Source organism: Muntiacus reevesi, chromosome 2 (assembly GCF_963930625.1).
Source record: "Muntiacus reevesi chromosome 2, mMunRee1.1, whole genome shotgun sequence".
Classification (NCBI taxonomy): Eukaryota; Metazoa; Chordata; class Mammalia; order Artiodactyla; family Cervidae; genus Muntiacus; species Muntiacus reevesi.
In genome coordinates, this window is record NC_089250.1 from 273,721,381 (window position 1) to 273,748,781 (window position 27,401).

The 27,401-nt window shown below is 40.1% G+C and overlaps 1 protein-coding gene and 1 non-coding gene across 10 annotated transcripts; both read left to right on the forward strand.

Annotated features, from left to right (window-relative positions):
• The first annotated feature begins 789 nt into the window (after positions 1-789).
• On the forward strand, positions 790-26,258 carry LOC136161648 (zinc finger protein 665-like). 9 transcript variants are annotated; one of them, XM_065926659.1, is made up of 7 exons: positions 5,618-6,065; positions 7,578-7,789; positions 8,859-9,055; positions 9,804-9,861; positions 10,000-10,046; positions 15,597-15,723; positions 21,119-26,258. In XM_065926659.1, the coding sequence occupies exons 3-7, from the start codon at positions 9,002-9,004 to the stop codon at positions 22,810-22,812; spliced, it is 1,980 nt and encodes a 659-aa protein (XP_065782731.1). In that variant the 5' UTR covers positions 5,618-6,065; positions 7,578-7,789; positions 8,859-9,001; the 3' UTR covers positions 22,813-26,258. The 9 variants fall into 9 exon arrangements, with proteins under 9 accessions (XP_065782733.1, XP_065782731.1, XP_065782729.1 ...); XM_065926657.1 differs by having other exon boundaries at positions 8,947-9,055; XM_065926661.1 differs by lacking the exons at positions 5,618-6,065; positions 7,578-7,789 and adding an exon at positions 790-5,029 and having other exon boundaries at positions 8,951-9,055.
• Positions 4,690-4,812, forward strand: LOC136162312 (small nucleolar RNA SNORA26). Its single transcript, XR_010662115.1, has one exon. It is a non-coding gene; the product is annotated as a small nucleolar RNA SNORA26 (small nucleolar RNA).
• Positions 26,259-27,401: the final 1,143 nt, after the last annotated feature.

Sequence of the window (27,401 nt, forward strand, 5' to 3'; positions counted from 1 at the left end):
CAGTTCTTAAATTAGCCTGTGTGTCAGCCAATCCATAAAAGGAATAAGTAAGTCTGCAGTTCTCTTAAGATTAATGGGAGATCGTTATGTTCTTCAGAATCATTACAAGTCACAATAAGTTAAAATTTATGGAATGATTTGTATATGACATGAAAACATATGTATAAATTGGCAATTGTCTTCACTCTGTAAATATTCTATTAATTGTGTTTTCTTGAAGAGGCCACATTACAGTTTATGCCATTCAACCTGAAGTTTGAAGTCTGTTGACCTTAATCTTCATTACAGGTCTTTGATGATGGTCTCTGGGAAGGAGTCAGTAAGGAGTCAATGAAGGAGCCAACTTCATTGGGTTTGGTTCATCCACATCCACATTCCCTGGAAAAACAAGGACCCTGAATTACCAAATTCAGTAGTATATTAATTAGCATCAGGGAGGGGCAGAGAATAGTGTAAAATTGCTGTTGCCCATCGTGCTTGTTATGTTGAGAGTGTGTCCATGGATAGAGCACAGTTAGTTACAGAACATAATCCTCTGCTAGGTGACCGTGAGCAGAGCAGTAAGGACATTGAGGGATGGGGCTGTTCATGAGAGGAGGGGGAAGGTTACTAGGGACGGATTATGTGGTAGGAACAGTGCCCAGAAAACGTTGGTTAGTTTCTCCATTGCACGGTGAATAGGTGTTGTTTACATCTGTGTGTGTGTGTGTGTGTGTGTGTGTGTGTGTGTGTGTGTGTGTGTGTGTGTGTGTGTTGCTGTACCGTGTGACATATATGATCTTAGTTAACCAGGGATCAAACCTGTGCCCACTACAGTGGGAGCACAGGGTCTTAACCCCTGGACTGCCAGGGAAGTCCCTGCATCTGTGTTTAATGAGACATGAATCTTTTTTTTTTTTTTTTGAGACATGAGTCTTAATCTTGGGAATTGTGGTGAGAGCAGTTAAGATGAGAGGAAAATTTAATTACTGGAATGCGCCTTTGTGGAGGGCAGGCTTACAGTTTGAACTTCCAGTTTGTCTCAAAGAAGCACTCAGGCTTTTTTCCCCTTTAATTAGTTTGTTCCAATAGGCTGAAAAAGTTCTTCCTGAACATTAAAAAGTGTCAATAGTCAAACATCAAAAATGAAATTAGGGGAAATTCCCTGGTAGTCCAGTGGTTAGGACTCAGTATTTGCACTGCCAAACTGACAGGTTCAATCCATGCTTAAGAAACTAAGAGCCCATAAGCCAAAAAAAAATTTTTTAATGGGATTAGACTTCAGAGAACTTAACTGAAGCAGACCCCTCTCACCTGCCAACTAGTGTGCCTCACAAGCGTCCTATATTAATAAGTCTGCTCCTTCTTTGCCTGCCACTTTGCTGAATTCCTTCTGTGCTGAGACGCAAAGAACCTGAGCCTCAGTAAGTCCAGGCTCCAGATACTGAAACCCCCACCAGGTGGGAGACACTAAGCCTGCTGCCCACCAGCATGTAGAACCCAGAGCAGTTGGAGCCAGAAGGTTTCTGATGCTGACTGCCAATTACCTCACCACCAGCCAATCAAAGAAGAGTTCACAAACTGACCACACCCACTTTGAGCCATTACTATAAAACTCACTACCCCCTCTTGTTTGAGACACACAGTTTTGAAGGCATTAGCCCACTGTGGCCCCTTTGCTTGGCAAAGCAATAAAGCTAAACTTCTCTACTTTGGGGGAAAAAAAAAAGCAAAACACCCGTTAGCTTACCCTGAAACTTCTGACTTAATTGGCTTGGAAAATTACACTTTTTGTCTTGGTAATAATTTATTACATTTGTTTTCCACAGCACATGTTCAATATGGTTCTGTAAAATACTTGTAAGATACTATTTTTTTTGTAAGATACTATTTAAATAAACTAGATATTTTTACTCTAGTTTTAATTAATTTTTGGAAATGCTGACTAGATAATATAATGAAACAATTTACTTGATTTTCCAAATGCTGTTAAATTTCAGTTTCAAATTATGCTATTACCTGATATGTGGTGGTGTTTACTTTTATGCTGTAATAAATACTTTCAATCATTTCATTAGCAGAATTTTTTTCCTGACAGATGAGTTTGTCCTGTTTTATAGCAGGGGTTACTAGGTTGTTTTGGGACTCTTAGGATGCAATGATGCTCAAAAGGCAATGACGGGTACAAAGTAGATGCAGTATAAACATAAAAACAATTAGTTTGGGGCTTTAATTCAGTGAAAGAACTGAGATGGCAAAAGCGTGACAGGAAATCTTTTTTGTGAGACACCCAATATCCTCCACATAGAATTTGTTCACAGCCAAGAATAATGTATTTATCTTTGCTAAGTGATCTTGATTTTGATTTATATTATCATTTTTGGTGAGCTGCATAGGTTGCAGGATCTTAGCTCCTTAACCAGGGATTGAACCCGGGCCCCATGAGTAAAAGCAATGAGTGCTAACCCTGGACCACCAGGGAATTCCTTGATTTATGCTATCTTTAATATGAATTCTTTATGTTACATTTCTTTTACTAATATTTTATGATGGATTTTTGAATCTTCATGGAGGATCTGAATCTTCGTGGGGGATTTAATTATTTACTTTCCCTTTTTCTATTTTCTATTTGTCTAGTTTTGTTTCCTAGTAATTCTGGCCTCATTAATTGAGTTGAAGGTGCTTCCTCTGTTTCTTTTCTTGAAAAGAAATCACATAGAATTGCCAGTAATTCTTTTTAAATTTGATAGAATTGTAAAATGCTGTTGTTGCAACTTTGTTAAATTACCTTTTGTAAAGTAGAGCCCCTGAGTGTTGAATGTTAGGCAACAGTTCTGCAGAAGACTGCGAGGGAGAGTGAAGTGGAGAGTGAAGTGGAGACGTTTATGGGAGAGTGAAGTAGAGACATTTATTACACAGAATCTTGAGGAGCTACAAGGTACATCTGGAGGGAACATGTAGAAAATCCAGGCAGGGTCTATGCAGAGCATGATGGAGGAGTTTAATTAAGCTCTCACAGTCACTTTCTCTGCTTTTGAGTTTCTTTCTTAGGTGGTGGGCATTTTCAAATTATAAATTTCCATTGCAATTCAAGGCAGTTATTCAAATAATGTTTAACATTGGTGATTTGTTGTAGGTTATGGGTTTCGTGGAATTAGTGCATTTCATCTTACAATCTTGTAGAGTTTTTGTAAGAGTTCCTTTCTATTCTTTTCATGTCTGCATGGTCTGTAGTGATATTCCCTATTTTATCTAATATCAGTAATTTTGTTTAGTGTAAACAAAGAAGGGAAAAGTCACTTCTGATAGATGCTGCAGTTATTCATATATAGTAATATTATGTACAGCCATTTATCAACCTTCTGTGAGATCATACGTGTCTGCCCTTTGATATCAAGTTTGGTCATTAGACTAAGGCAACCCTCCCTTTCACTTGAGAGGATTCACACTTCTTTGCCCATTTCATGCAAGCTTGTCTTTTTGAGTTCTGGGCCAATTTGGTATGAATGGAGAGGCATGTTTCAAGTTTAAATGGAAGCTTTCATAGCTTTTATTTGCTTCATGTAACCCTGTCTTTACTTTCCTGGGCTCCAAAATCACTGCAGGTGGTGACTGCAGCCATGAAATTAAACGGCTCTAGCTCCTTGGAAGAAAAGCTATGACAAACCTAGATAACATAGTAAAAAGCATAGACATTACTTTGCGGACAAAGGTTTGTCTAGTTAGAGCTAAGGTTTTTCCAGTAGTCATGTGTGGATGTGAGAGTTGTACCATAAAGAAGGCTGAGTGCAGAAGAATTGGTGCTTTTGAACTGTGGTGTTGGAGAAGACTCTTGAGAGTCCCTTGGATTGCAACATCAAACCAGTCAATCCTAAATGAAATCAGTCCTGAATATTCATTGGAAGGACTGATGCTGAAACTGAAACTTCAATATTTTGGCCACCTGATGCAAAGAACTAACTCATTGGAAAAGACCCTGGTGCTGGAAAGATGAAAGGCAAAGGGAGAAGGGGGACGACAAAGGATGAGATGGTTGGATGGCATCACTTGACTCAATGGACATGAGCTTGAGCAAGCTCCGGGAGTTGGTGATGGACAGGGAAGCCTGGTGTGCTGCAGTCCATAGGGTTGCAAAGAGTCAGACATGAATGAGTGACTGAACCCTGTCTCCTCTCTGCTTTAAGAATGGCCTTGGGAAAAAAAAAAAAATGGCCGTGGATAGACTGAAATTTTGTCGAATTTCAGAATTTTAGATAAAAGAAGTGAATAGTGATAGATGGTAAGAGGAAGTCTGGAGGGTGAGCTGTGTGATTTGATGCGTCCTCTGCCCCTTCTAAATCTGTGAACACTTAGTCTTTACTTTCCTTGTAGCAGTGTGACTGCTGAGTGATCAAGAAGGGTGAAGGTTTCAAACCTTTTCATTTTTAGATTTTGTCTGATTTTCAGTAAAACGTTAGTCTCATATTTTCCCTAATATTAGCTACTAGTTAAATGGCCATCATAGTTTTAAAAAGAAAAATTAATTTCTTCAATATCCTATTTCCACCCATATTCCACCTAAATGGGAAATATCCCATTTCTCTCTTCTATAACAGAGAAAAGGTGAAAAGATGTGAGGCAGAGAGCATGTCAGTGCAGTTTGTTATTTATCCTGATAGTATAACATGCAGTGAGAGATGCTTATTAAACTTACTGCTATTGCCCTTTCCAGTGCCCTTTTAAGGCTGACGCAGTGCCTTAAGAGGCTAAGGCAGGAGGGTAAAGAAAGTCTCCATAAAACCCAGAGAAGAGATTTTTAGAACTGCTCTCTGAATCCTGTCTGGAGTCACAACTGAACCGGAAGATTTTAAGTCTTAGCACTTACTAGTATGTGTATAGTTAATACCAAAGTCATTAAATTTAAACTTGACCTTCAAAAAATAAATAAACTTACTGCGATAATTATTTCAGTCTCTGTAAGAATATCATGCATTGCAAATTAAACTCACAGTCATGTAAGTCAGGTATATCTCAAAGTGGAGGTGGGAGCGGATATGAGTTTAAAAGGCAAGTAAAACACTTGAGCAAAAAATGCAATTTATAAGATTTTTGTAAATATTGCATTTTTAAAATGTATTGCAGTGATTAGTGACAGAAATTACTACATGCCATGGTGTTCCAGTCTCAGATGCGAGGTTATGTCCCTGAGGCTCTGGAACCAAGGCGTTGAGTTGGTCGTCCTGCCAGAATGAGGATTATAGAAAGGGACAAGTATTCTGTGAGATGTCGGTGTGAAATGGCTCACTCTTCAGTGGGAGACTTCCATCACTCGTTCTAGTTTTGTAATACAGAGGGGCATGTCAGCTTCTTTTCCTTAAACCGTTCGGTTCAGTCGCTCAGTCGTGTCCGACTCTGCGACCCCATGGACTGCAGCACACCAGGCCTCCCTGTCCATCACCAACTCCCGGAGTTTCCTCACACTTACGTCCATTGGGTCGGTGATGCCGTCCAACCATCTCATCCTCTGTCGTCCCAGTTGCTCAAGTGAATTGTAATTGCCTCACAGAATCGGACACGACTGAGCATCTTCACTGGCGCAGCAACCACTCGGAGCCGCACTCTTCCAACCACCGAATTGCTTGCTCCTGGAGACCACAGCGTGCGAGCAACCTGCTGGCAAAAGCAGGTTTTACTGTAACCATTCTCCACTTGTTAGGAGCTGACAGATTAGCTTCCCACCAAGGTAGCCTACACGGCTGTACGCTTTTATTCCCAAAGGTTCAAGACAGTAAGGTAACAGCACATTCGGGGCTCCTGGGAGGCGCCGGGTCCCGCCTGCACTCCCGGGTCTGGGTTCACGCGCGGCCCGCACCCGCCCTGAGCCCGACGCCCCGCCCAGCCTCGCCGGAGGCCCGCCTCTAAGTCCGCGCGTGCGCAGTTGATTACGGAACGGGAAGCGCGGAGCGCCGAGTGAACGTTCAACCGCCGCGGGTCAAACGCCTGCTTTCCGTGTGAATTCCTGCCGCGCCTCCTCCATAACGCACACCTCGGGGGCTTTGGAGTGACTAGATACCTGACATCTCAGCACCTGGCCCTTCCACCCCCAGGTAAATCCAGAAGTCTCCGTGTAGGTCGGGTGTTTGGGGTTTGGATTTGTCCGGAGGTCGGTCCCCTGCCTTGGCTCTTCTGCCTTCAGTCCACGTAGAAGCCGCCTTTCGCTGCATTTTCCGGCTGAAAAACCCGTTAGTCCCTCCGCTCCCCAGTTAAGCCCTCTTTTGCCGGGCGGATTGGCGCCCCTCTCCTCCCAGCCCGCTCTCTGGAGCCGTGGAGGGCAGCGCTGGCCTTCCCGCCCAGGGAGAGGCCCCGTCCTCCTGGCGGGACCTGGTGAAGCTCTTTTGTGTCGTTGGTGGCGGTGGAAGGGGTCACCGCCGAGCTTCCACACCACAGCCCTTTCAAGTCTCGGTGCAAAAAAAAAAAAAAAAAAAAAATCAGTGAGAGGCAAAGTGATAGATAAGCGATTTATTAGAATAGGAAGTTTGTGAGTCTTACAAGTGGGCAGCCGAGAGGATGCGAAGCCCAGAGAACTTGCTGGGCTACAGAGGGAACGTGGCGGGGGCGGGGAGAAGACTTTCCTTGTCTGTCTTGAGTAGATGCCAGCCTTCCTGCATCAGTCCCTCCAACAGGTTGGGCAGGGGAGTTTGTTGTTGTTCCTCCTACCTGGTCAAGCTAGCTTCACAAATTAGTGCTTTTTATGTGTGCACAGAGCGTGTGGTAATTTACTGGGCTCACTGAGCAGGATGTGGGGTTCATGCCACCCTTGTTAAGATGTTTCGGGGTCCTCTTGAGCATCTGTTGAATAGCTTTGTTGCTAAGCAAGCGTGCTTGCTTGAGCAATCATTAACTTGCAGGAGTCTCCGGTATTTATTCTACTGACAATCCCCTAGTGGGATTAACTATTTAATCACCTACTTTGTCTCTTTACTCCCGTCCCTATCTCTGGGATTCAGGACAGCCCGACTCTCTCCTGAGACCCCCTCCTCCCAGCCCCTCTGTCCTTACATCTCCTCAGGCCAGTCCTTCTACCCAGCAAGCCTCCCCTTGTAATGGGAGGTGACCTGAGCTAGCCTTGTGACACACACTGATCTGTTCCAAATTCCACATGATGGAAAAAGTTGTTTTTTTTTTTTTTTTCCTGTAGGCAGATGTCTTACTCAGTCCTGTAAATACGTGGGCCAGAGGGCTCAGGAGAAGCAGAGGATGAGCAACTGAGAAAAACTGAGAATGAGAAAAGGATGAGGGAAAATCCATAGGGATAGAGACTGTGGGCAAGGGATTTGTAAAAAGAGTGAAATGAAAGCGATTAAGCATTGAAAATAGCAGGTGAATAAAGTAAATTTCTTAAAAGTTGGATCTCCAGGGATGGGAGATGTCAAGTTAAAAAAAATGCACAATGTGAGGTTTGCAAGTAAAGTTTTATTTGGGGCAAAATGAGGACTGTAGTCCAGGAAACAGCACTTCACATAGCTCTGAGAAACTGCTGCAAAGAGGCAGGGGAAAGGTCAGTATATAGAGTTTGGTGAAGGGGGATTACATGCAATCAAGCACATATTTTTTTGCAGAAGGTTTCTGCTACTCTTGTGAAGATTTGCTAATCACAAGGAACAATCATCACCATGGAGGACTTTAGTGCTTTTCTAGATTTGGGGAGATACAAGAATTGGGCTCAGAAAATCAGCTCCTGAATATATCTATCTGAAGACCTGTTGTGCCAGTTTCTCCCCCAACCACAGATGCCTCATTTCTGCTCTCCACTGTGAACTCCTTTCAGGAGGTATTGTAGGTCAGCAGCTGCAGCAGCACATGAATTAATCCTTGTAGAGGTAGATAGGTAGATTGTTATTGTTTAGTTGCTAAGTCTTGTTTGACTCTTTGTGGCCCCCAGGACTGAGCATACCAGGCTCCTCTGTCCTCCACTATCTCCCGAAGTTTGCTCAAACTCATACTCATTGAGTCGGTGACGGTGTCAAACCTTCTCATTTTCTGCTGCATCAGGGTCTTTGCTGATGAGTTGGCTCTTGCCATCAGGTGGCCAAAGGAACTTCAGTTTCAGCATCTGTCCTTCCAGTGAATATTCTTGGTTGACTTCCTTTAGGATTAACTGGTGTGATCTCCTTGCAGTCCAAGGGACTCTCAAGAGTCTTCTCCAGGACCACAGTTCAAAAGCATCAGTTCTTTGGTGCTCAGTCTTCTTAATGGTCCAGCTCTCACATCACATCCGAACATGACTATTGGCATGTAGGTAGATGGCAGGTGCCAGTTTGTAGCTGACAGAGAGGAACATAAAGGGGCCTTGGATCAGTGGTGGAATGGGGGCAACAAAGGAGAGGCACTTCACACAGAGTGGGCTGAGAGGATGAAAGAGCTGGACACTTGGGCTGCAGAGCGGCATGGTGCTGGGAGAAAAGGAGGATCAAGTGTGACCACAAGAGGAAGAGAAAGCAGGAAGGACGCATCACCACCTGGAGTGTCAGAGAAGGGGGGAGAAGGGGAGTGGAGGAGGGGGAGAAGGAGTGTAATTGGAGGGCAGAGAGAGAGCAGGGAAGGGGAAGAAAGAGGCAGAAACACAGATGGAGGACGGTCAGAAAGGGTGCAGAGACCAAGCATGTTGAGGGGAACAGTTTACAGAGTGGGGCAGGACAGATGTGAGGGAGGAAACAGGACCAGCAGGAGAGCAGAGGGGAAGAAAAGAGACAGATAAACCGACTGAAATGGAAACACCTAGTCGAGCAGGTGGGTAGCAGGAACTGGATGCAAATGGATGGTGAGTTGTTTGGTTGTCGATAAATTGTGATGTATGATTTCTTATTTTAGAATGTAATAAAATGTCTCTAATTGTACAGGTGAGGATGAGAATAGCAGAACTCGTGTCTTGTGCATTCTGTAATTCTTCGTATCAGAAGATAACTTGTATTTGCAAACCCTATTTAGCCAGGGGGCTGCTGCTGCTAAGTCACTTCAGTTGTGTCCAACTCTTCGAGACTCCATGAGCTATAGCCCGCCAGGCTCCTCTGTCCATGAGATTCTCAAGAATATTAGAGTGAGTTGCACACCCTCCTCCCAGGAGATCTTCCAACCCAGGGATGGAACCTACATCTGTTGTGTCTTCAGCATTGGCAGGCAGGTTCTTTACCACTAGCGCACCCAGTGATTTGATGTACTCAGTTGTGGGTCACCCCCTTCCCTTTGCTTGACGTGGGGCAGAGGACTAGGAGAGGACAAGTGGGGCAAGAAATGATTGAATCTGTCACTGCATGGTGCCTTTTAAAAGGAACACTGAAGACTTGCCTGGTGGTCCAGTGGTAAAGGATCTGCCTGCCAAGGCAGGGGACACAGGTTCAATCCCTGGTCCTGGAAGATCCTACATGCTGTGGGGCGACTAAGCCTGTGTGCTAAAACAAGAGAAGCCCCCACCATGAGAAGCCCACACACCGCAACTAGAGAAGAAGGCCTGATCACAGCAATGAAGACCCAGCATGGCCAAAAAATAAGTAAAGGAAAAGTCAATTAAAAAAAAAAAGAACATTGAGAATGTTCCTTTTTGTGATGGGCTTACTGTTTTTTCTTATATCTTTACATATAATTCTTTTTGTAGCTTGGAAAAAATTTTAGTTTATTCAGTTTCTGCTTCCCTGGAAATGATCATTAACTTTAGTTAATAAGCTTTGGTGCTCTTTTATAATTAAATCATTCTTTAAATAGTAATATAATACATTGTGATATTTTTAAAACACTGACACCACAAATATTAGATGATAAAAATTCATTCTTTTGAAAATGTGTTTCAGGTTTCTTGGAGGCCTGCTTGCTTTCTCCTCTTTCCCTTTGTACTGGAAAAGCTCTTTGGTATGTAATAAATAATTTTAGACCGTTTTGGTGGGTACTTGGTAAAGTTGTCAATGATCTTTTATATTAACAGACAAATCCTAGTTTTACCAGTTAGTCTAATATTTTGTTTTCTCCCTTTTTGTGTGTCCTGCTAAGAGGAAGAGGAGGAAACAGAACAGGAGTCAGAAATGGCTCTTTCTCAGGTAAAGTCATATTCTCAACCTGTCCTTCAAATGCCCTTTTTTGGATTCTCTATTCTTCCCTGGCTCCAAAGTATCCTGCCTGACACTTGTACATTCATCCTCTTTTTCAAGAATATTTTGGCTGTTTGCTGGCTCTTGAGATTCCCTATGAATTCAGGAATGATTTTTTTTTTTCTTTAACTGCAAAAAAGGCATAGGAATTCCTTAAATCTGTATACTGTGCCTCCTGCGTAGAACCCTGGAGTCCTAACCACTGGATCACCATGGAAGTCTCTCTTTGGGTCATTTTTTTTTTTTTTTAAAGAAAATTTTACAATGAAATTTTATTGGCTTGACTTTTGTAGTTTGCTATTCTAAGGAAAGGAAATGTTATCTGTTTTTAATCAGCTCGACTGCCTCTTAATGTCCATTGAAAATTTATAGGGGTATGCCAGGTCTTGCTGGGTTGCAAATGACGGAATTTTTTTAATCATATATTTTTATTTGCATTTTTTTATATTTATTTATTTGGCTGCACTGGGTCTCAGTTTCAGCATTGCAGAATCTTCAGTTTTTGTTGCAGCATTCAGGTTCTTTAGTTGCAACATGCAAACTCTTTGTTGCAGCGTGTGGGATCTAGTTCCCTGATCAGGGATGCAACCTGGGCTCCCTGCATTGGGAACATGGGGTCTTAGCCACTGGACCATCAGGGAAGTCCCGTCCATTTTTGTAAATTTATTTTTAATTGGAGGATAGTTGCTTTGCAATTTTGTGTTGGCTTCTGCTATACAAGAATGTGAATCAGCCATGGGTATACATATATCCCCTCCCTTGGGAGCCCCCCTCCCAGCCTAATTTGGTCATTTTAAAAGCATAAAGTTCCCACTTCGGGGTGTGTTTCTGTTTATGTATATCTTCAGGGACTTTTGTTTTAAAGAAAGTTTAGTACTTTTCAGTGTGGAGGTCTTGCACCTACTTGTCTGATCTTTTTCCTAAGTTTTCTATGGGATTGTTCTCTCATTTTCTGTCGAAGTGGTTCATTGTATGTAGATAGAAATGCAGGTGATTTTCATGTGCTGATATTTTATGCTGCAACTTTTCTAAATTTTTTCAAAACTTTAATTTTGTTATTTATTTATTTTTGACTGTGCTGGGTTCCCTTGGCCGCACTATGTTTTTGTTGTTGCAACCAGGCTTTCCCTAGCTCAGGCGGCGTAGAGCCTATTCTTTAGTTGCAGTGCTCAGGCTTCACAAGGCAGTGGCTTCTCTTCTTGTGGAGCATATTTGAGCATTACCTTGTTAGCATGTGAAATGAGTGCAGTTGTACGGTAGTTTGTACATTCTGTGGCACTGTCATTTGGGATTGACCTTTTCCAGTCCTCTGGCCACTGCTGAGCTTTCCAAATTTGCTGGCATATTGAGTGCAGCACTTTCACAGCATCATCTTTTAGGATTTAAAATAGCTCAGCTGGAATTCAATCACCTCCACTGACTTTGTTTGTAGTAATGCTTTCTGGGGCCCACTTGACTTCACATTCCAGAATGTCTGGCTCTAGGTGAGTGACCACACCATCGTGGTTATCCAGGTTGTTAAGAGCTTTTTTGTATCGTTCTTCTGTGTATACTTTCCACCTTAATCTCATCTGTTTCTCTTAGGTCACTGCCATTTCTGTCCTTTTATTGTGCTCATCCTTACATGAAATAGTCTGTCTCCAATTTTCTTGAAGAAATCTTTAGTCTTTGCCATTCTTTTGTTTTCCTCCATTTCTTTGCATTTGTCACTGAAGAAGGCTTTCTTTCCTCTCCTTGCTATTCTGTGGAACTCTGCATTCAAGTGAGTATATCTTTCCCTTTCTCCCTTTCCCTTTCTCGCTTCTCCTCTTTTCTGAGCTCTTTGTAAGGCCTCTTCAGACTGCCACTTTGCCTTCTTGCATTTCTTTTTCTTGGGGATGATTTTTGTCACTGCTTCCTATATAGTGTTACAAACCTCTGTCCGTAGTTCTTCAGGCACTCTTGTTTACCAAGTCTGATCCATTGATCTATTGATCACCTCCATTGTATGATCATAAGGGATTTGATTTAGGTCATACCTGAATGGCGAGTGGTTTTCCCTGCTTTCTTCAATTTAAGTCTGAATTTTGCAATAAGTAGCTCTTGATCTGAGCCACAGTCAGCTCCCTGTCTTGTTTTTGCTGACTGTATAGAGCTTCTCCATCTTTGGCAGCAAATAATATAATCAGTCTGATTTTGGTATTGGACATTCGGTGATGTCCATGTGTAGAGTTGTCTCTTGTCTTAGTGGAAGCAAGTGTTTGCTATGATCAGTGCATTCTCTTGACAAAACTCTTTTGTTAGCCTTTGCCCTGCTTCATTTTGTACTCCCAAGACCAAACTTGCCTGGTACTCCAGGTATCTCTTGACTTCCTACCTTTGCATTCCAGTTCTCTGTGAGGAAAGGACATCTTTTTTTGGTTCTAGGATGTCTTGTAGGTCTTCATGAGACCCGTTTTACTTTAGCTTCTTCAGCATTAGTGGTTAGGGCATAGACTTGGATTACTGTGATATTGAGTGGTTTGTGTTGGAAGTGAACAGAGATCATTCTGTCCTTTTTGAGATTGCACCCAAGCACTGCGTTTCAGATTCTGTTGGCTCTGTGGGCTGCTCCATTTCTTGTAAGGGATTCTTGCCCACGGTAGTAGATATAATGGACATCTGATTTAAATTCACCTGTTCCTGTCCATTTTAGTTCACTGATTCCTAAGATGTCAATATTCACTCTTGCCATCTCCTGCTTGAACACGTCCAATTTACCTTGGTTCATGGACCTAAAATTCCAGGTTCCCATGCAGTATTGTTCCTTATAGCCTCGGACGTACTTTCACCACTAGACATATCCACAACTGAACATCATTTCCGTTTTGTCCCAGCTGTTTCATTTTTTTCTGGATTTATTAGTAGTTGTCATCCACTCTTCCCCAGTAGCATATTGAACACCTTCCAACCAGGGGGAGACAAGATTTAGGGAACACAAGCTCTCCTCACACCTTAGTTTTGTCAGAGACTCCACCTTTGAATCACTGTTATAAAACCCTTCATCAGATCCTCCGGGTTGATGTTAGATGTGTATGTATTTGTAATTATTACATCTTCTTGGCAAATTTACCCTTTTCTCATTTCACAATGTATTTTGTGTCTCGTGTTAGTTTTTTCCCTTAGGTTATTTTGTCTGATATTGTGCAAAAATTCCTGCTCTCTTAAGGATTGGATGTCTTTTTGCATCCTTTCACTTTTCGCCTTAGGTTTGTGAATGTTTGCAGTTCCAGCTCTGATGTGCTGTGTGTTTTGCTCCCACTCTGTTTTCCTCCTGTCACTTCTGCAGTGGTCCCTGCTCAGGAACACTCTACTGTGGGGAGAGGCAGGACCCCTGGCCAGCCCCCTCCACGCACTGCCAATTCAGCGAGAATTCATCAAGTGTTTCCTTCTGATCATGATGTATGGAGAATTATTCTTCGTTAACTACAATATATTTTTTCCGTAACTTGTCTAAGTTCGAGTCAATGTTTTAGGAGTCAGTGTTTACAGAAATAAATACCGTGTTTTAAATTGTAGTTATATATAGGTATTCCATAGAGGCTGTAGTTAAAGTTTCTTGCTTTTTTCCTTTTGGTACCATTTAGCACAGGTGACTCTTCCGTTGTTCAAAAAAATGCTGAAATTCACATATATATAAAAAAAAAATGCTGAAATTCACATATATAAAACTGATGATAAAAAATAATGCAAAAATATGTCCAGAGGGGATGGCCAGGTCATTTCCTCTATTTTATATATAGCAGGGAGTGTGTATATTTATTCCCAACCTCCTGGGAGTCTTAACTGTTGTCTCAAATTTTCTTTATGTTGATTGATTTATCCTCTATATTCTTATTGTTTACTTATTGCATACCGAATCCTGCACAGACCGTTGGGAGTAAAATAGTGAATTTTGTGAACTCACTCCTTTCTCTTAAGGAATTTCAGGCTAGTTAGGGGATACATAAAAGTGTTCTGTCCCTTCTTGTCCATTTGGGTCTTACCATTCCAGTACATTCTTGACGGCATCTGACGGCAAACACAGGAACAACCCTAAAAAATGAGGGATGGGGGCTTCCCTGATGGTCCAGTGGTTAAGACTCTGCACTTCCACTGCAAGGGGGCAAGAGTTTCATCCCTGGTTGGGGGAGCTAAGATCCTGCATGCCGTGCTGTGAGGCCAAAAAAAAGAAAAATGAAGACTGGATGGGAGTAAGTAAACACTGAAGCTCCCTCACCCCTCTGTGGGGCCTGTTCTGAGTTTGTTTCACAGACTTCCATCCACATGGAGCTCCAGTTGCCCGTGGCTGCAACTTTCTCTTCCCCACTGGAACTTTCTGGAATGTTCCTTTCTGGACTGATGATGCTGGATATTTCTGGAATGATCTCTCAAATTATTTGCACTTGAAAAATCCCTAGACAACTTCTCTCTTTTCAGTTATTTCTGCATTTGTAATACATGTGTGTCCATAAGTTCATGGATCTGCAAGTCCACGGTTTTGATAAGACATCATAATTTTATTTTATTTTATTTTTTTTAAGACATCATAATTTTAAAACGATGTCCTGCATTTTATTGTAGTTGAAATTATATCATAAATATATTCTGTGGCCTTGCATTTTTTTCTACACTCTCCTGTTCATGGTTCAAATAGTAATAAGATTACTAACATGTTATGTGTGTTTGTGCGCCCACATCTGTAATGATCTTTTATTGCCTTCCATGTTGTTCATTTTGACCTTATTTCAAGTTTTCTCAGGGAACCCTCTGTCAGTGTGCTTCTAGTGCTTTTTTTTTTTCCTAATGCTCCTCTCGTACGTCAATTTTTGCTTCTTTATCTTCAGTTCAAGACCACATTCTCCTTAGTTGAGGTTCTTGCTGTATGATTACTTAGCTTCTTGAACAAAGTTGAGTTTCTCCAGATGTCTCCGGCACTTTTGTCTCTGTAGGACAGCATATATCTTTCTCTGCTGAGCTATGATGTTGATTAAAAAAAAGTTCACAGCCATAAAGCATTTAGAGTGTCTTTGAAGTATTCCAACACCTTTAGTCACTGTAATCATGGTTTAAGATTTTGACCTTTTTTTAAAGCACTGTTGACTCTGTCATTTCTGATGCCATCACTCATAGTGTCGCTTATCTAGATAAGGAATAGCAGTCAGTGTATAACAAACACATACTCTGACACTTCTGGAGAAACTACTCATTATTGAATCTTATTTACTTGTTTTTCATGTAGTGTCCACAAAAATGGACATTGATTTATGTCCACATTGGACATTAATCAACCTCCACATTGATTAGAGGTTATCATAATCTCTGGGTAAAAGCATAAGGAATTAAAACTAGAGACCCGTAATTTCCTCCAAATAGCTTTACTTGTATCTGGCAGAATATTACTTAAGCTGAGTTCATCCTTACCCCTCTCTCCTCTTCTCATTTTGTTTGAAAATAAGAGCTCTCCTCATGGCCCCTTAGTGAAATGTGTTTTCGTTTCAGGCACAGTTGACCTTCAAGGATGTGGCCATAGAGTTCACTCAGGAGGAATGGGAATGCCTGGACCCTGCTCAGAGGGCCTTGTACAGGGACGTGATGGTGGAGACCCTCAGGAACCTAGTCTCCTTGGGTGAGGATGACTTCCCTCTGAAGTTGGGATCTGCCCTGGGGTACCACTGCATTTCCCACTGTGTGCCTCTTGGGAGCCCCTGTTTTACTTGACTGATCTGAAATCCCTATTGATTCCGACATGAAGAGCTTCAGGATGCAGCATCAGGAGTTTAAATCTACCTTTTCCTCTGACGATCTGCCAACTTCCTGATACATCAGGAGTTGTTCCAGAGCTTTTGTAATTATAAAGCTCAATGGAAAACTTTTATTAGTTGGAGTCAATGGAAAACTTTTAATATACCCATTTCCTGTTTCCTACACATGTACTTTTGATTTAAAAGTTTTAGGAAAAGACTTATGTTTCTGTGCATTATACTGTTCCCTCTGTATTCAGGAGATAAACAGCAGGTGAATTTTGGAAATATTTTTCTGTTCCTCTCTGTATTCCCATCAGTCTTCAGTTGAGCAAGGGACTAGGATTCTGGCAAAGCCACAGCAAATCATGTGTCTTTCCTCTTATGTGGGGGTATTTCTGTTTCTTATCGGAATATTTTACCTACCTTGTAACAGGACAAAAAAGAGCCCTGGTCTGTGCAGTGAGGTACATGCCTTTGAGGGTGTAACAGTCATATCTTGGAAGGGCTGAGCAGAAGCCTTGTTATTAATAGTGTGTACAGACTTTCCCCTCATCAGAGAATTCTGTGTGAAGTACAAACATTTACTTTTTGTTTTTAAACATTTACTTCTTATCTGAACTCTCAGAGGAAATTTTTCTTCTCTGTAACTTATCTATGGGGTGGGTTTACTGGTTGACAGATTATTTTGATGGAGAATACTATTCATCATATATTGTAATCTTTTTCTGTTATATAGAAAATAACCACTTCATGCTATATTGATATGGTCTGCATATTCTACAATACGAAATAAGAAATATCCCCAGAGCCTGGCTGATAAATCTTTCCGGGTGTTTTTCTGGTTTTGAGCAATGTCACAAAAGCCTGTCTCAATGGCATTGTGACAGTGATGTTCACATGTGCTACAATCATCCCCTTACATTCTCGGCAAGCAGTATAGGGATTTCGCTTCAGGATAACACTGTCTAAGTTCCCATTCTCGTTTGTGAGGCTGTTGTGTAAACTGTTACTGATGCCATCTTTTGATCACCTGTGTGCCATTGTTCTTTTTACATCGACAGCTGATTTTAAAACCTCTAAATTAGAGAACCTATGAAGTGGAATGATACTCTCAGTAGGAACCATAATTCAGTTTTTGTTTAATAGTCTGTCGTTCCCCCATTGGGTGGTCCAAATCCCCTTGTTGAACTTGGGGATCCCCTTGGACCACATACACAAGAATTTATTTCTCAGGCCTCTGTTGAATGCCACTGGTCTCTCTGTCTTTGTGCTAGTACCACACTGCTTGGATTAGTTTAGGTTTCTGAGACTTTTAAAAGTAATTGTGAAACCTCCAACTTTGTTCTTTTTAACTTTGGTTTTTCTGTTGAGTGTCTCTTTAAAAAAAAAAAAATTTGACTCCACCAAGTGTTAGTTGCAGCATGTGGGATCTAGTTCCCTGACCAGGGATGGAACTCAGGTCTCCCACATTGTGAGTATGGTGTCTTAGCCACACACAAGGAAAGTCCTTCAGTGTCTTTTGAGGTTGCATTTGAATCTTAACAATGGATTTATCTATTTCTTTAAGACACACTATCGGGGGTTTTATTAGGGATTGGGTTGAATCTGTTGATTACTTAGAGGAGATTGGGGTCGTTCAGGGTGGTATGACCTTGGACTGTTGATCACTTAGGGTAGTATTTACACCCTGACCATATTTACTTCTAGTCCATAAACTTGTGATGTCTGCATTAATTTGTGTCCCTTGGGATATTTTTCAGCTGTTTTTAGTTCATAGAGCAAATATCTTTGCCTTCTTCTGTAAAGTTTTTCCAAGTACTTTATTTTTTTGGCAATATTTTAAATGGAGTTGTTTTCTGAATTTCCTTCATGATTTTTTTTATTGTTAATGTATAGAAACAGTATTGACTTTTGTTTGTTGGTTTTGCATATTGTTCTTTTTCTGAGTTCATTTTTTTTTTTTTTTTGCAAACTATTCAAGGTGGTGGTGTTTTTTTTTTTTTTTTCGCCTTACCACGTGGCTTGTGGGATCCTCGTTCTCCCAACAGGGATTGAACCTGGGCCCCTGACAGTGGAAGCATGGAGTCCTAACCACTGAACTACAGGGAATTTCCCGGGGTTTTTTACGTATTAGAACATTTCATTTTTCAGAAGAGATGGATTTGCTTCATTTGCTATTAGGATTGGTTTTATGTCTTTTTCTTCTACCTACATGTTCTTGGTAGGAATTTCAGTAATTTTTCTTTTAGAAGTAGTGCAAACATCCTTGTTACATTCCTGGTCTTAGAGGAAAAGGTTTACGTCATTCCCCATTGATGTTAGCTGTGGGCTTTCATTACATGTCCTTTATTGTGTTTAGGTCACTTTTTTCACTTTCTAGTGTTTACTTCCTATCATATTTTTAGCATTTATGCCTGAGGGAACCTCTGGGGTTGGGGAGGCTTGTGCCAGTTCACTCTCGGTGCAGTGTAAGGAGGAGGAGGGGAGGCGAAGGCAAGGAAATTGTCATGAACTTTCCTACGTTTCTCAGTCTAGTGTTTTAGGACAAGCATTTGCTTGGGTGCTGCCTCTTCTTTATTGGTTTGTTGAGTTTTCCCCAATTGTTTTTCGTTTATTGTTTTTAACTTGGTTCCCTCATGGGTAATGCATGCCTATGGTTTACTGTCCTGCTGACGTCACTCCCTCATGGTTTTGTTTTTCTTTGCAGAGTTTGTTAAATTAAGAAATTTAATGATATGACTTCCAGTATTTAGACAGGCTAGCTGAAAGAACACTGTCATGTTTAATAACAAGGGGTGTTGATGCAAATATTTTATATAACCAAAGTATGTTCTGTAATTAATAGTTTAGTAACAACAAAAAAAATAGTTTAGTAACATTTTTTCTTTCTTTACTCACTCAACTATTGTGATCATATCCTGAAATTGCTCAGGCTTTGGCAAACACTTTCTGCTATCTCTTTTTCCCCATACAAGGTGTTCTTGCTAGCCAAGAGATCTTCATTCCAAAATCACGATCTCCCTCCTTTACTTTGCTCTGTTTGTGTGTGCACAGAATTAACTGATTCATCTCCTTCTGATGGGCTTCTCCTGGTTTTCACTTCTGCTTTCTGCTAAGAACATTACTGCACAGTCTCCTGAAATATTTTTCTGTTTATTGAACATATGCATGGAAATACAGTCATTGGAATATTCAGTTTGCATAGCAAATAGTATAGTAGATTGAAAGTTAATTTCCTTCTGCAGTGTTTAAATCTCATGTGGTTCTTTCCTATACTCATGCTATAATTCCCCTAATTAAAAATGGACCAGTAGTATACTATTGCTAAGCCATTTCTTTTAAGGTCAGTGTTTTAATTGTCCTCACCCAGTTATAATCACACAGATGTGCTCCTACATATGCATATACCCTGAGCTCCAATCAGTCCCTTTCTCAGTTCTGACCTTTCTTTATGTGATCCCTTGGAGTGGATGAAAAGGTTGTTATTTCCTAACATGTTTAAATTATTCTCCTGAACTTCCCAGTTTCCACTGCACTCTTTCACCACCCCTCCACCTTCCACATTACTCACACTGTAAAAATAACACCTCTGTATATTGAACAACTTTCTCATGACCCAACCTAAATCACTGTATGCAGCTGTGACAATTCAGAAACCATTTCCAGGAAGGGTGGCTAAATCCCCTTAGTAGTTACACAGCCCACTTCTTGCATCTCCCTTGAAGTTTTCGTCTAAGCTCCTGATATTTGTTGCAGTGTTTTGTAATATACTGCTTGGGTGAGGGTCATGTTAAAGAATATATTGTCTCAGTCTCTAGGTCACAGTTCCCATCATGGTTCTTCTTACTTTCTGTGTCAATTGGGGTCATGTACATTAATCTGTGATTCCACTTTCCTTACTTGAAAAATTGTGATAATTATCCTCAAACCTTTAAAAAGAAATAGTATTTTCTTTTTTGTTTTTAGGTTTTTGTGGGGTTTTTTTGGCCCCACCGTGCTGCTTGTGGGGTCTTCCTTCGAGGAATGTAACTTTGGAATGTAACTTTGGCCCATGGCAATGAAAGTACTGAGTTCTAACCACTGGACTACTCTTAAATTCCAAGAAATAGTTCATAGTTAATAGTTAAAATGTCTTTTGCATAAAAAGATACATGAATATTCTAGCATGTTGATTATGCTATCCCTTTTTTGCATTATATACTGTATGCTTTTCTTTTCAATTTGTTCTCACCAATATGGTGTATCAACCTAGTTAAAGGAAATTCACAAATTGTGCACTCTTTATTACATACATTTTGGAGCCAAAGAACTGGATATTTTAGGGCACTGCAGAATTAGGGAATTGCTCTATTTAATGGCTGTTAATATAAATGGAGAATATTTCATTTACTAATCTTTAATTTTGATTTACAGAAGGTGGCCTTTCTGAATGTTTTATGCTGCTCCATGGGTGCATAGTTTTACAGGAGGTACTTAGAAGAATATTTTGTTTTTAAAAAAACTTTTTTATCATATGCACCATTTTCTCTATTCTTTGTTTCCCAATTTGAAACTACCACTCATTGAGATTAATCATTGAATAATTTAGTTTTGGATTACTTACTGTTACAGTAGATTTTGTCTGGTTTTTAGCATTCATTTGTATTTAACAAGTATGACCAATATATATATAATAATCTTTTCTCCTCAGTTTTGAGGCACCAGTGGGTATGTTTACTGCTAATTGGTATGTGCTTTGGTGTCATGGTTGAAAATTATACTTTCTTGGATTGGTAACAAAAGTTTTGTGAGTGTTCTTATTATAGGTTGTTTGAATTTGTTGTTGTTCAGTTGCTAAGTCGGTTCTGTGTCTCTGTGACCCTGGGAATGCAGCACGCCAGGCTTCCTTGTCCTTCACTGTCTCCTGGAGTTTGCTCAAATTCTTGTCCATTGAGTCAGTGATACTAGCTAACCATCTCATCCTCTGCCACCATTTTCTCTTTTTGCCTTCAGTCTTACCCAGCATCAGGGTCTTTTCCAATGAGTTGGCTCTTCCCATCAAGTGGCCAAAGTGTTTGAAATTTAGATGTCCTAAAATTAAGTAAAATTATTACAGATCAGTTTACCTTTAGTAAAGAATCATTCCATTTGTGTTTGAAAGGTTTTTATGTCATGGTTGGCAATTTTCATAACTCCTTTTTGTGTAAGTACTAGTTTGATGTAATACCATGTTTTACATGAAATATTTATTTATGAGTTGTAATAAATAAGATGCTTACAGTTTTTTGTATCTCGTAGATATCTCTCATATACTTGTGATCAAGAAATTACAACTAAATGCAAAAACTGATAGAGGAGAAGAATTCCAAACAGTGATATTGGGAAGACACGAAAGGAATAAAATCAAAGATTTTTACTTCAGGGAAATCCAGGAAAATATATATGACTTTGAGTCTCAGCCAAGAGATGAGGAAAGAAATTACAATGGAAAGCCTATAACACATGACAAAAATCTCACCGATGAGAGAGAGGAACATGGTAGAAGTATTGCAGGAATCAAGCCTATTAAAAACAGGCTTGCATTAAGCTTTTGGGATGACCTGCATGTTTATAAAAGTGAAGAGAAGATTGATGAATTTAATCAAGCTGACAAGAGTATCAGTATTAGTGCCTCATTTTCACTACTTCAAAGAATTTCTCTCCTTGTCCAAACCAACATTTCTAATTCATATGGGAATGATTTCATGCATCCTTCAATACTAACACAAGACCAGAGCACACATATGGAAAGCCCTTACAAATGTAATCAGAGTGGCAAAACCTTTCATCAGGGCTTGAACCTTACCCAACATCAGTTTATCCATACAGAAGAGAACATGTTTATTTGTGACGTGTGTCACAAAGTCTTTAGTCGACATTCAGACCTTGCTATTCATCAGACAATTCATACTGCAGAGAAATCTTACAAGTATAAGAAGTGTGGCAAAACCCTTTACCATGGCTTACACCTCACTGGACATCAGATAATCCATACAAAAGAGAACTTATATAAATGTGATATATGTGAAAAAGTGTTTACTCAAAGTTCATACCTTACAGTTCATCAGAGAATACACACTGGAGAGAAACCATACAAGTGTAATGAATGTGGCAAGGTGTTTAGTCAGAATTCATACCTTGCAAAACATCGCAGGATTCATACTGGAGAGAAACCTTATAAATGTAATGAGTGTGGCAAGGTCTTCCATCACAAGGCCAACCTTGCAAGTCATCAGAGACTTCATACTGGAGAGAAACCTTACAAGTGTAATGAATGTGGCAGAGCTTTTAGTCAGAAAGGAAACCTTGCAAGTCATCAGAGAATTCATACTGGAGAGAAACCTTATAAATGTAATGAGTGTGGTAAGATGTTCAGTAGTAGATCAACCCTCGTCAGTCATCAAGTCACTCATACTGGAGAGAAACATTACAAATGTAATGAGTGCGGCAAAACCTTTTATTTTGGCTCACACCTCAAACAACATAAAATCATCCACTCAGGAGATAAACCATATAAATGTGATGTCTGTGGGAAAGTTTTTGGTCAAAATTCATACCTTGCAGTTCATCGGAGAATTCATACTGGGGAAAAACCTTACGAATGTAAAGACTGTGGCAAAATCTTTAATCATAGCTCGAACTTCAAGAGACATCAGATAATCCATACAGGACAGAAATTATGTAAATGTGATGTATGTGGCAGAGTCTTCAGTTTTAATTCATATCTTGCAAGGCACCTAAGGACTCATACTGGAGAGAAACCTTACAAATGTAATGAGTGTGGCAAGGTCTTCAATCGGAATTCAAGTCTTGCAATTCATCAGAGAATTCATACTGGAGTTAAACCTTACAAATGTAATGAGTGTGGCACCTGTTTTAGTCGAAAGGCGTATTTGGCAAAGCATCAGAGTGTTCATACAAAAGGGAAACCTTTGAAAAACAAAGACTGTTGAAAACCTTTCATTAGATCTCAACTATCACTCCACGCCAGGTAATAAATACAAAGGGAAAATCATTTAACATGATATACGTGGGACTGTCTTCATTCATTCAAAATCGACACTGTATATTCTTGAGAAATTCATAGTGGAGAGAAATTTGCACATGTCATGAGAGTGGCAAAGCCTTGCCATTACATAATCTGTACTAGGCAGAAACTCTAGAAATACGCTGAATGTCTCAAAGTCTCCAGTCCACATTGATAACCTTAACATGAACTGAAGTTTAATTTTGGAGAGAAACCTGACAAGTATTATGATGAGTTTCAGAAATCCATCAGTGTATTTTGAAACCTACCTTTCCATCAGGTAATCCACATTGATGATGAACATTAAGGATGTGTTTTAATTTATCAGGTGTTGCCATCTTAGACTTCATTGAAAATATCATCCTGGAGAGAGAAATCAGATAAGTATGTTTAGTTGACCAGCCCTTAGACAAGGAATTCATTCACCAAAGATTTCTTTCTGGAGATTATTACCTCACAAATGCCTGGAATGGGCAAAACCTTTACTTGGGGCTCACATTCTACCCCCTCATCAAATAATCTGTGCTAGATATAACATTACAGATGTAATAAATGGGGCAAGGTTCCAAATTAGTGCTCACTCATGACTTAATATCGGAATATTTATCCTAGAGAGAAACCATACAAATATAATATGTGTGGCAAGGATTTTATCCAAAGATAAGATGGGAGAGTTACTGGAGTCCCTTAAATGCAACAAGTGTGGCAAAATCTTTACCTTGAGTTCAAGTATGAGGCAACAATGGAGAGTCCATTGAAAAGAAACCCTACAGACATGTGAGCAAAAGCTTTATCCTAACTGCACAATTCACCAGATTTCTCATATGTGTCTTTTGAGGGAAACCACACAAACTAATATGTGCTAAGGCATGTACCTGAAGATGAAACCTCTGAAACATAGAGGATTTAGTTTGGAAAGCAGCATTTCACATGTAATAAATGTTGTAAAAAGTTTTTGTCAAGTAGCTCCACTTTTGATGTAATGATAGAATTCATACAGGTTAGAAACGATAGCAACTTACTGAATGTGGAAAGAATTTGATGAAATGATGCATCCTGAGATTTCATCACAAAGCTCATGCTATTGGGGATAATCTTTAACAAATATAATGAATTTGGTGAATTTTTTGCACAATTCTTAAATTAGCCTACATATCAGAGGATCCATAATAGGAATAAGTTAAGGCTTTAGTTCTCCCAAGAGTAATGTGAGATTGTTACGCACTTCAGAGTCATTAGAAGTCACAGAATATGGAGAAGGAAATGGCAACCCACTCCAGTAGTCTTGCCTAGGAAATCCTAAGGACGGAGAAGCTTGGTGGGCTACAGTCCATGGGTCACAAGGAGTCGGGACAGAACAACTAAACAACAACAGTAACACAACCAGTGTAAGTATATATTAAAAAAAAAAAAAAAGTCACAGAATGTTAAAACTTAGGAAATGATGTGTATATGACATACAGAAGAACATATGTGTAAATGGCCAAGTATCTAACTGTGTAAATGTTCTATTGAGCTTTCTTGAACTCCACATTACTATTTATGCCTTTCAACCTTAATTTTAAAGTCTGTTGATCTTACACCTTCATTACAGACCTTTGATGATGGTCTCTGGGAAGGAGTCAGTAAGGTGAAGGAGCCGGCTTCATTAGGTGTGGTTCATTCACATCCATGTTCCCTGGAAAAACAAGGACCCTGAATTACCAAATTCAGTACTGTGTCAGTGTCAGGAAGGGCTCTAGAGAATAGTGTAGAATTGCTGTTGCTCATCGTGCCTGTTATATTCATGGTCCATGGATTGATCACAGTGGACAGAATCCTCTACTAGGTAACTGTGAGCAAAGCAGTAAGGACATTAAGGGGCTTGACTATTCATGAGAGGAGAGGGACATTTACTAGGGATGGATTATGTCGTAGGAACAGTGCCCAGAAAAAGTTGGTTGTTTTCTCCATCGCATGGGAATAAGTGTTATTTACATCTGTGTGTTTTGTTTTGGCCACGTCATGTGGCATGCATGATCTCAGTTCCCTGGCCAGGAATCAAGCCAGTGCCACCTAGAGTGGGCACATACAATCTTAGCTACTGGACTGGCAAGGAAGTCCCTGCATCTGTGTTTAATGAGAAATTAGTCTTATTCTTAGGAATTGAAAGGAGAGCAGTTTATGTGTGAGTAAAAATTTAATTACTGGGTGAGGTTTGTTGGAGGTGAAGCTTACAGTTTGAACTTCCAGTTTGTCTCAAAGGAAGGCGTCCTCAGGCTTTAAAAAAAAAAAAAAGTTTGTCCAGATAGGCTGAAAAAGAAGAGGTTTTTCCTGAACATTAAAAGGTTTCAATAATCAAATAGCAAAAAAAAAAAAAAAAGGAGTTGGGAATTACTTGGCGGTTCAGTTGTTAGGACTCAGTACTTTCACTGCCAAGCTCACAGGTTCAGTTCGTGGTCAGGAAACTAAGATCCCATAATCCCAGAAAAAATTTTTTTAATGGAGTCAGACTTCATAAAACACTGAGAGCCCTCTTGCCTATCAGCTTATGTCCCTCACAAGCGTATACTTCTTGCCCGTCACTTTGCTTCTTGCTGAATTCCTTCTGTGCTGAGACGCAAAGAACCTGAGCCTCACTAAGTCCAGGCTCCAGATACTGAAACCCCCACCAGGTGGGAGACACTAAGCCTACTGCCCACCAGCATGTAGAACCCAGAGCAGTTGGAGCCAGAAGGTTTATGATGCTGACTGCCATTTACCTCACCACCAGCCAAAGAAGAGTTCACAAGCTGACCACACCCATTTTGAGCCATTACTATAAAACTCTTTGAGCCATTACTATAAAACTCCTCACTACCCCCTCTTGTTTGAGACACACAGTTTTGAGGGCATTAGCCCACTGTGGCCCGTTTGCTTGACAAAGCAATAAAGCTATTCTTTTCTACTTCATTCAAAAAGACGGGGAAAAGAAAAAACAAAGAACAACTGAATGCTTATTCCTGAAATTCTTGGCTTTCTGACTTGGAAAAGCACACTTATGTTCATGCTAATAATTTATTAACATTTCTTTTCCACAGTACACACATATATCCTGTTGTATAATATGGTTCTTGAAGATGCTTGTATAATTAATCTGTTGGAGATATTTTTACCCTAGTTTAATAAAATCTTTGGAACTGTTTATTTAGATAATAAATGAAATAGTTTACTCCAGCAATTTTCCAAGTGTTTTTAAAATTTCAGTTTCAAATTAGGCTAGTATGCAGTGTGTTACGTTGTATACTTTTCTAGTATAATAAAAAGTGTTTTCAGTTTTCCTTAGCAATATTTTTTCTACCACGTGTATTTGTCCTGTTTTATTGCCAGGGATTACTGGGTTGTTTTGGGACTCCTGTGACGTGATAATGCCTATAAGGCGATGACAGGTACAAAGTAGTTGCAGTGTAAACATGAAGAACAACAGTTACTTTGGGGCTATCATTCAGTGAAAGAACTGAGATGGCAAAAGAATGACATGAAATCTTTTTGTAGGACACTCAACATCCTCCACATAGAATTTGTTTGTAACCAAGAATAATGTATTTGATAAGTGATCTTGATTTTTATTTGTATTTTTAGTTGAGTTTCATTGCTTGGAGGATCTTAGTTCTCCAACCAGGGATTGAACCTGGGCCCTGCCAATAAAAGAGAGTCATAACCACTGGACCACCAGGAAATTCCCTGATTTATATTACCTTTGATATGAATTCTTTGATTCATTTCTATTACTAATATTTTGTGATGAATTTTTTAATCTTCACATGGATTGATTATTTTACTTTTCTCTTTTTTCTTTTTCATTTTACTTTTTTCTATTTCTCTAGTTTTGTTTCCCAGTAATTCTGGCCTTATAAACTGAGTTGACAAGTGCTTTCACCTTTTCTTAAAAATAAATCACATAGAATTACTGGTAATTCTTTTTAAAAAATTTGATAGAATTGTCAAATGCCATTGTTGCAACTTTTAAAAATTAGTTTTTGTAAAGGAGAGCCCCTGATGTTGACTGTTAGGCAACAGTCCTCTACAAGACTGCGAGGGAAAGTGAAGTGGAGACATTTATTACTCAGATTCTGGTGGAGATTCATGGTATAGCTGGAGGAAACATGTAAGAAGTCCTGCAGGGTCTCTGCAGAGCATGGGATATATACCTTTATTAAGATCCATAGGTGGGTTGTTTGGATTGGGTTGATCAAATTCAAAAAAGTAGGAATTGCTAAGCTTAAGTCAGGGGAGGGGAGTCATATCTAAAGAACAAGAAGGGGAAGGCAGATGGTGATGGGGAGTATGGTTCTCACAACAGCAGTTCAGGGAGTCATATCCTGTGTCTGCTGTTACTTAGGATGTACTGTCAAGGGAAAGGGCAATGTCAATTCAAGACCCCTGCAGGGCACTTGTGGTTGCTCAGTCGCGTTTGACTGCGACCCCAGGGACTGTAGCCCACCAAGCTCCTCTGTCCATGGGGATTCTTCAGGCAAGAATCCTGGAGCTGGTTGC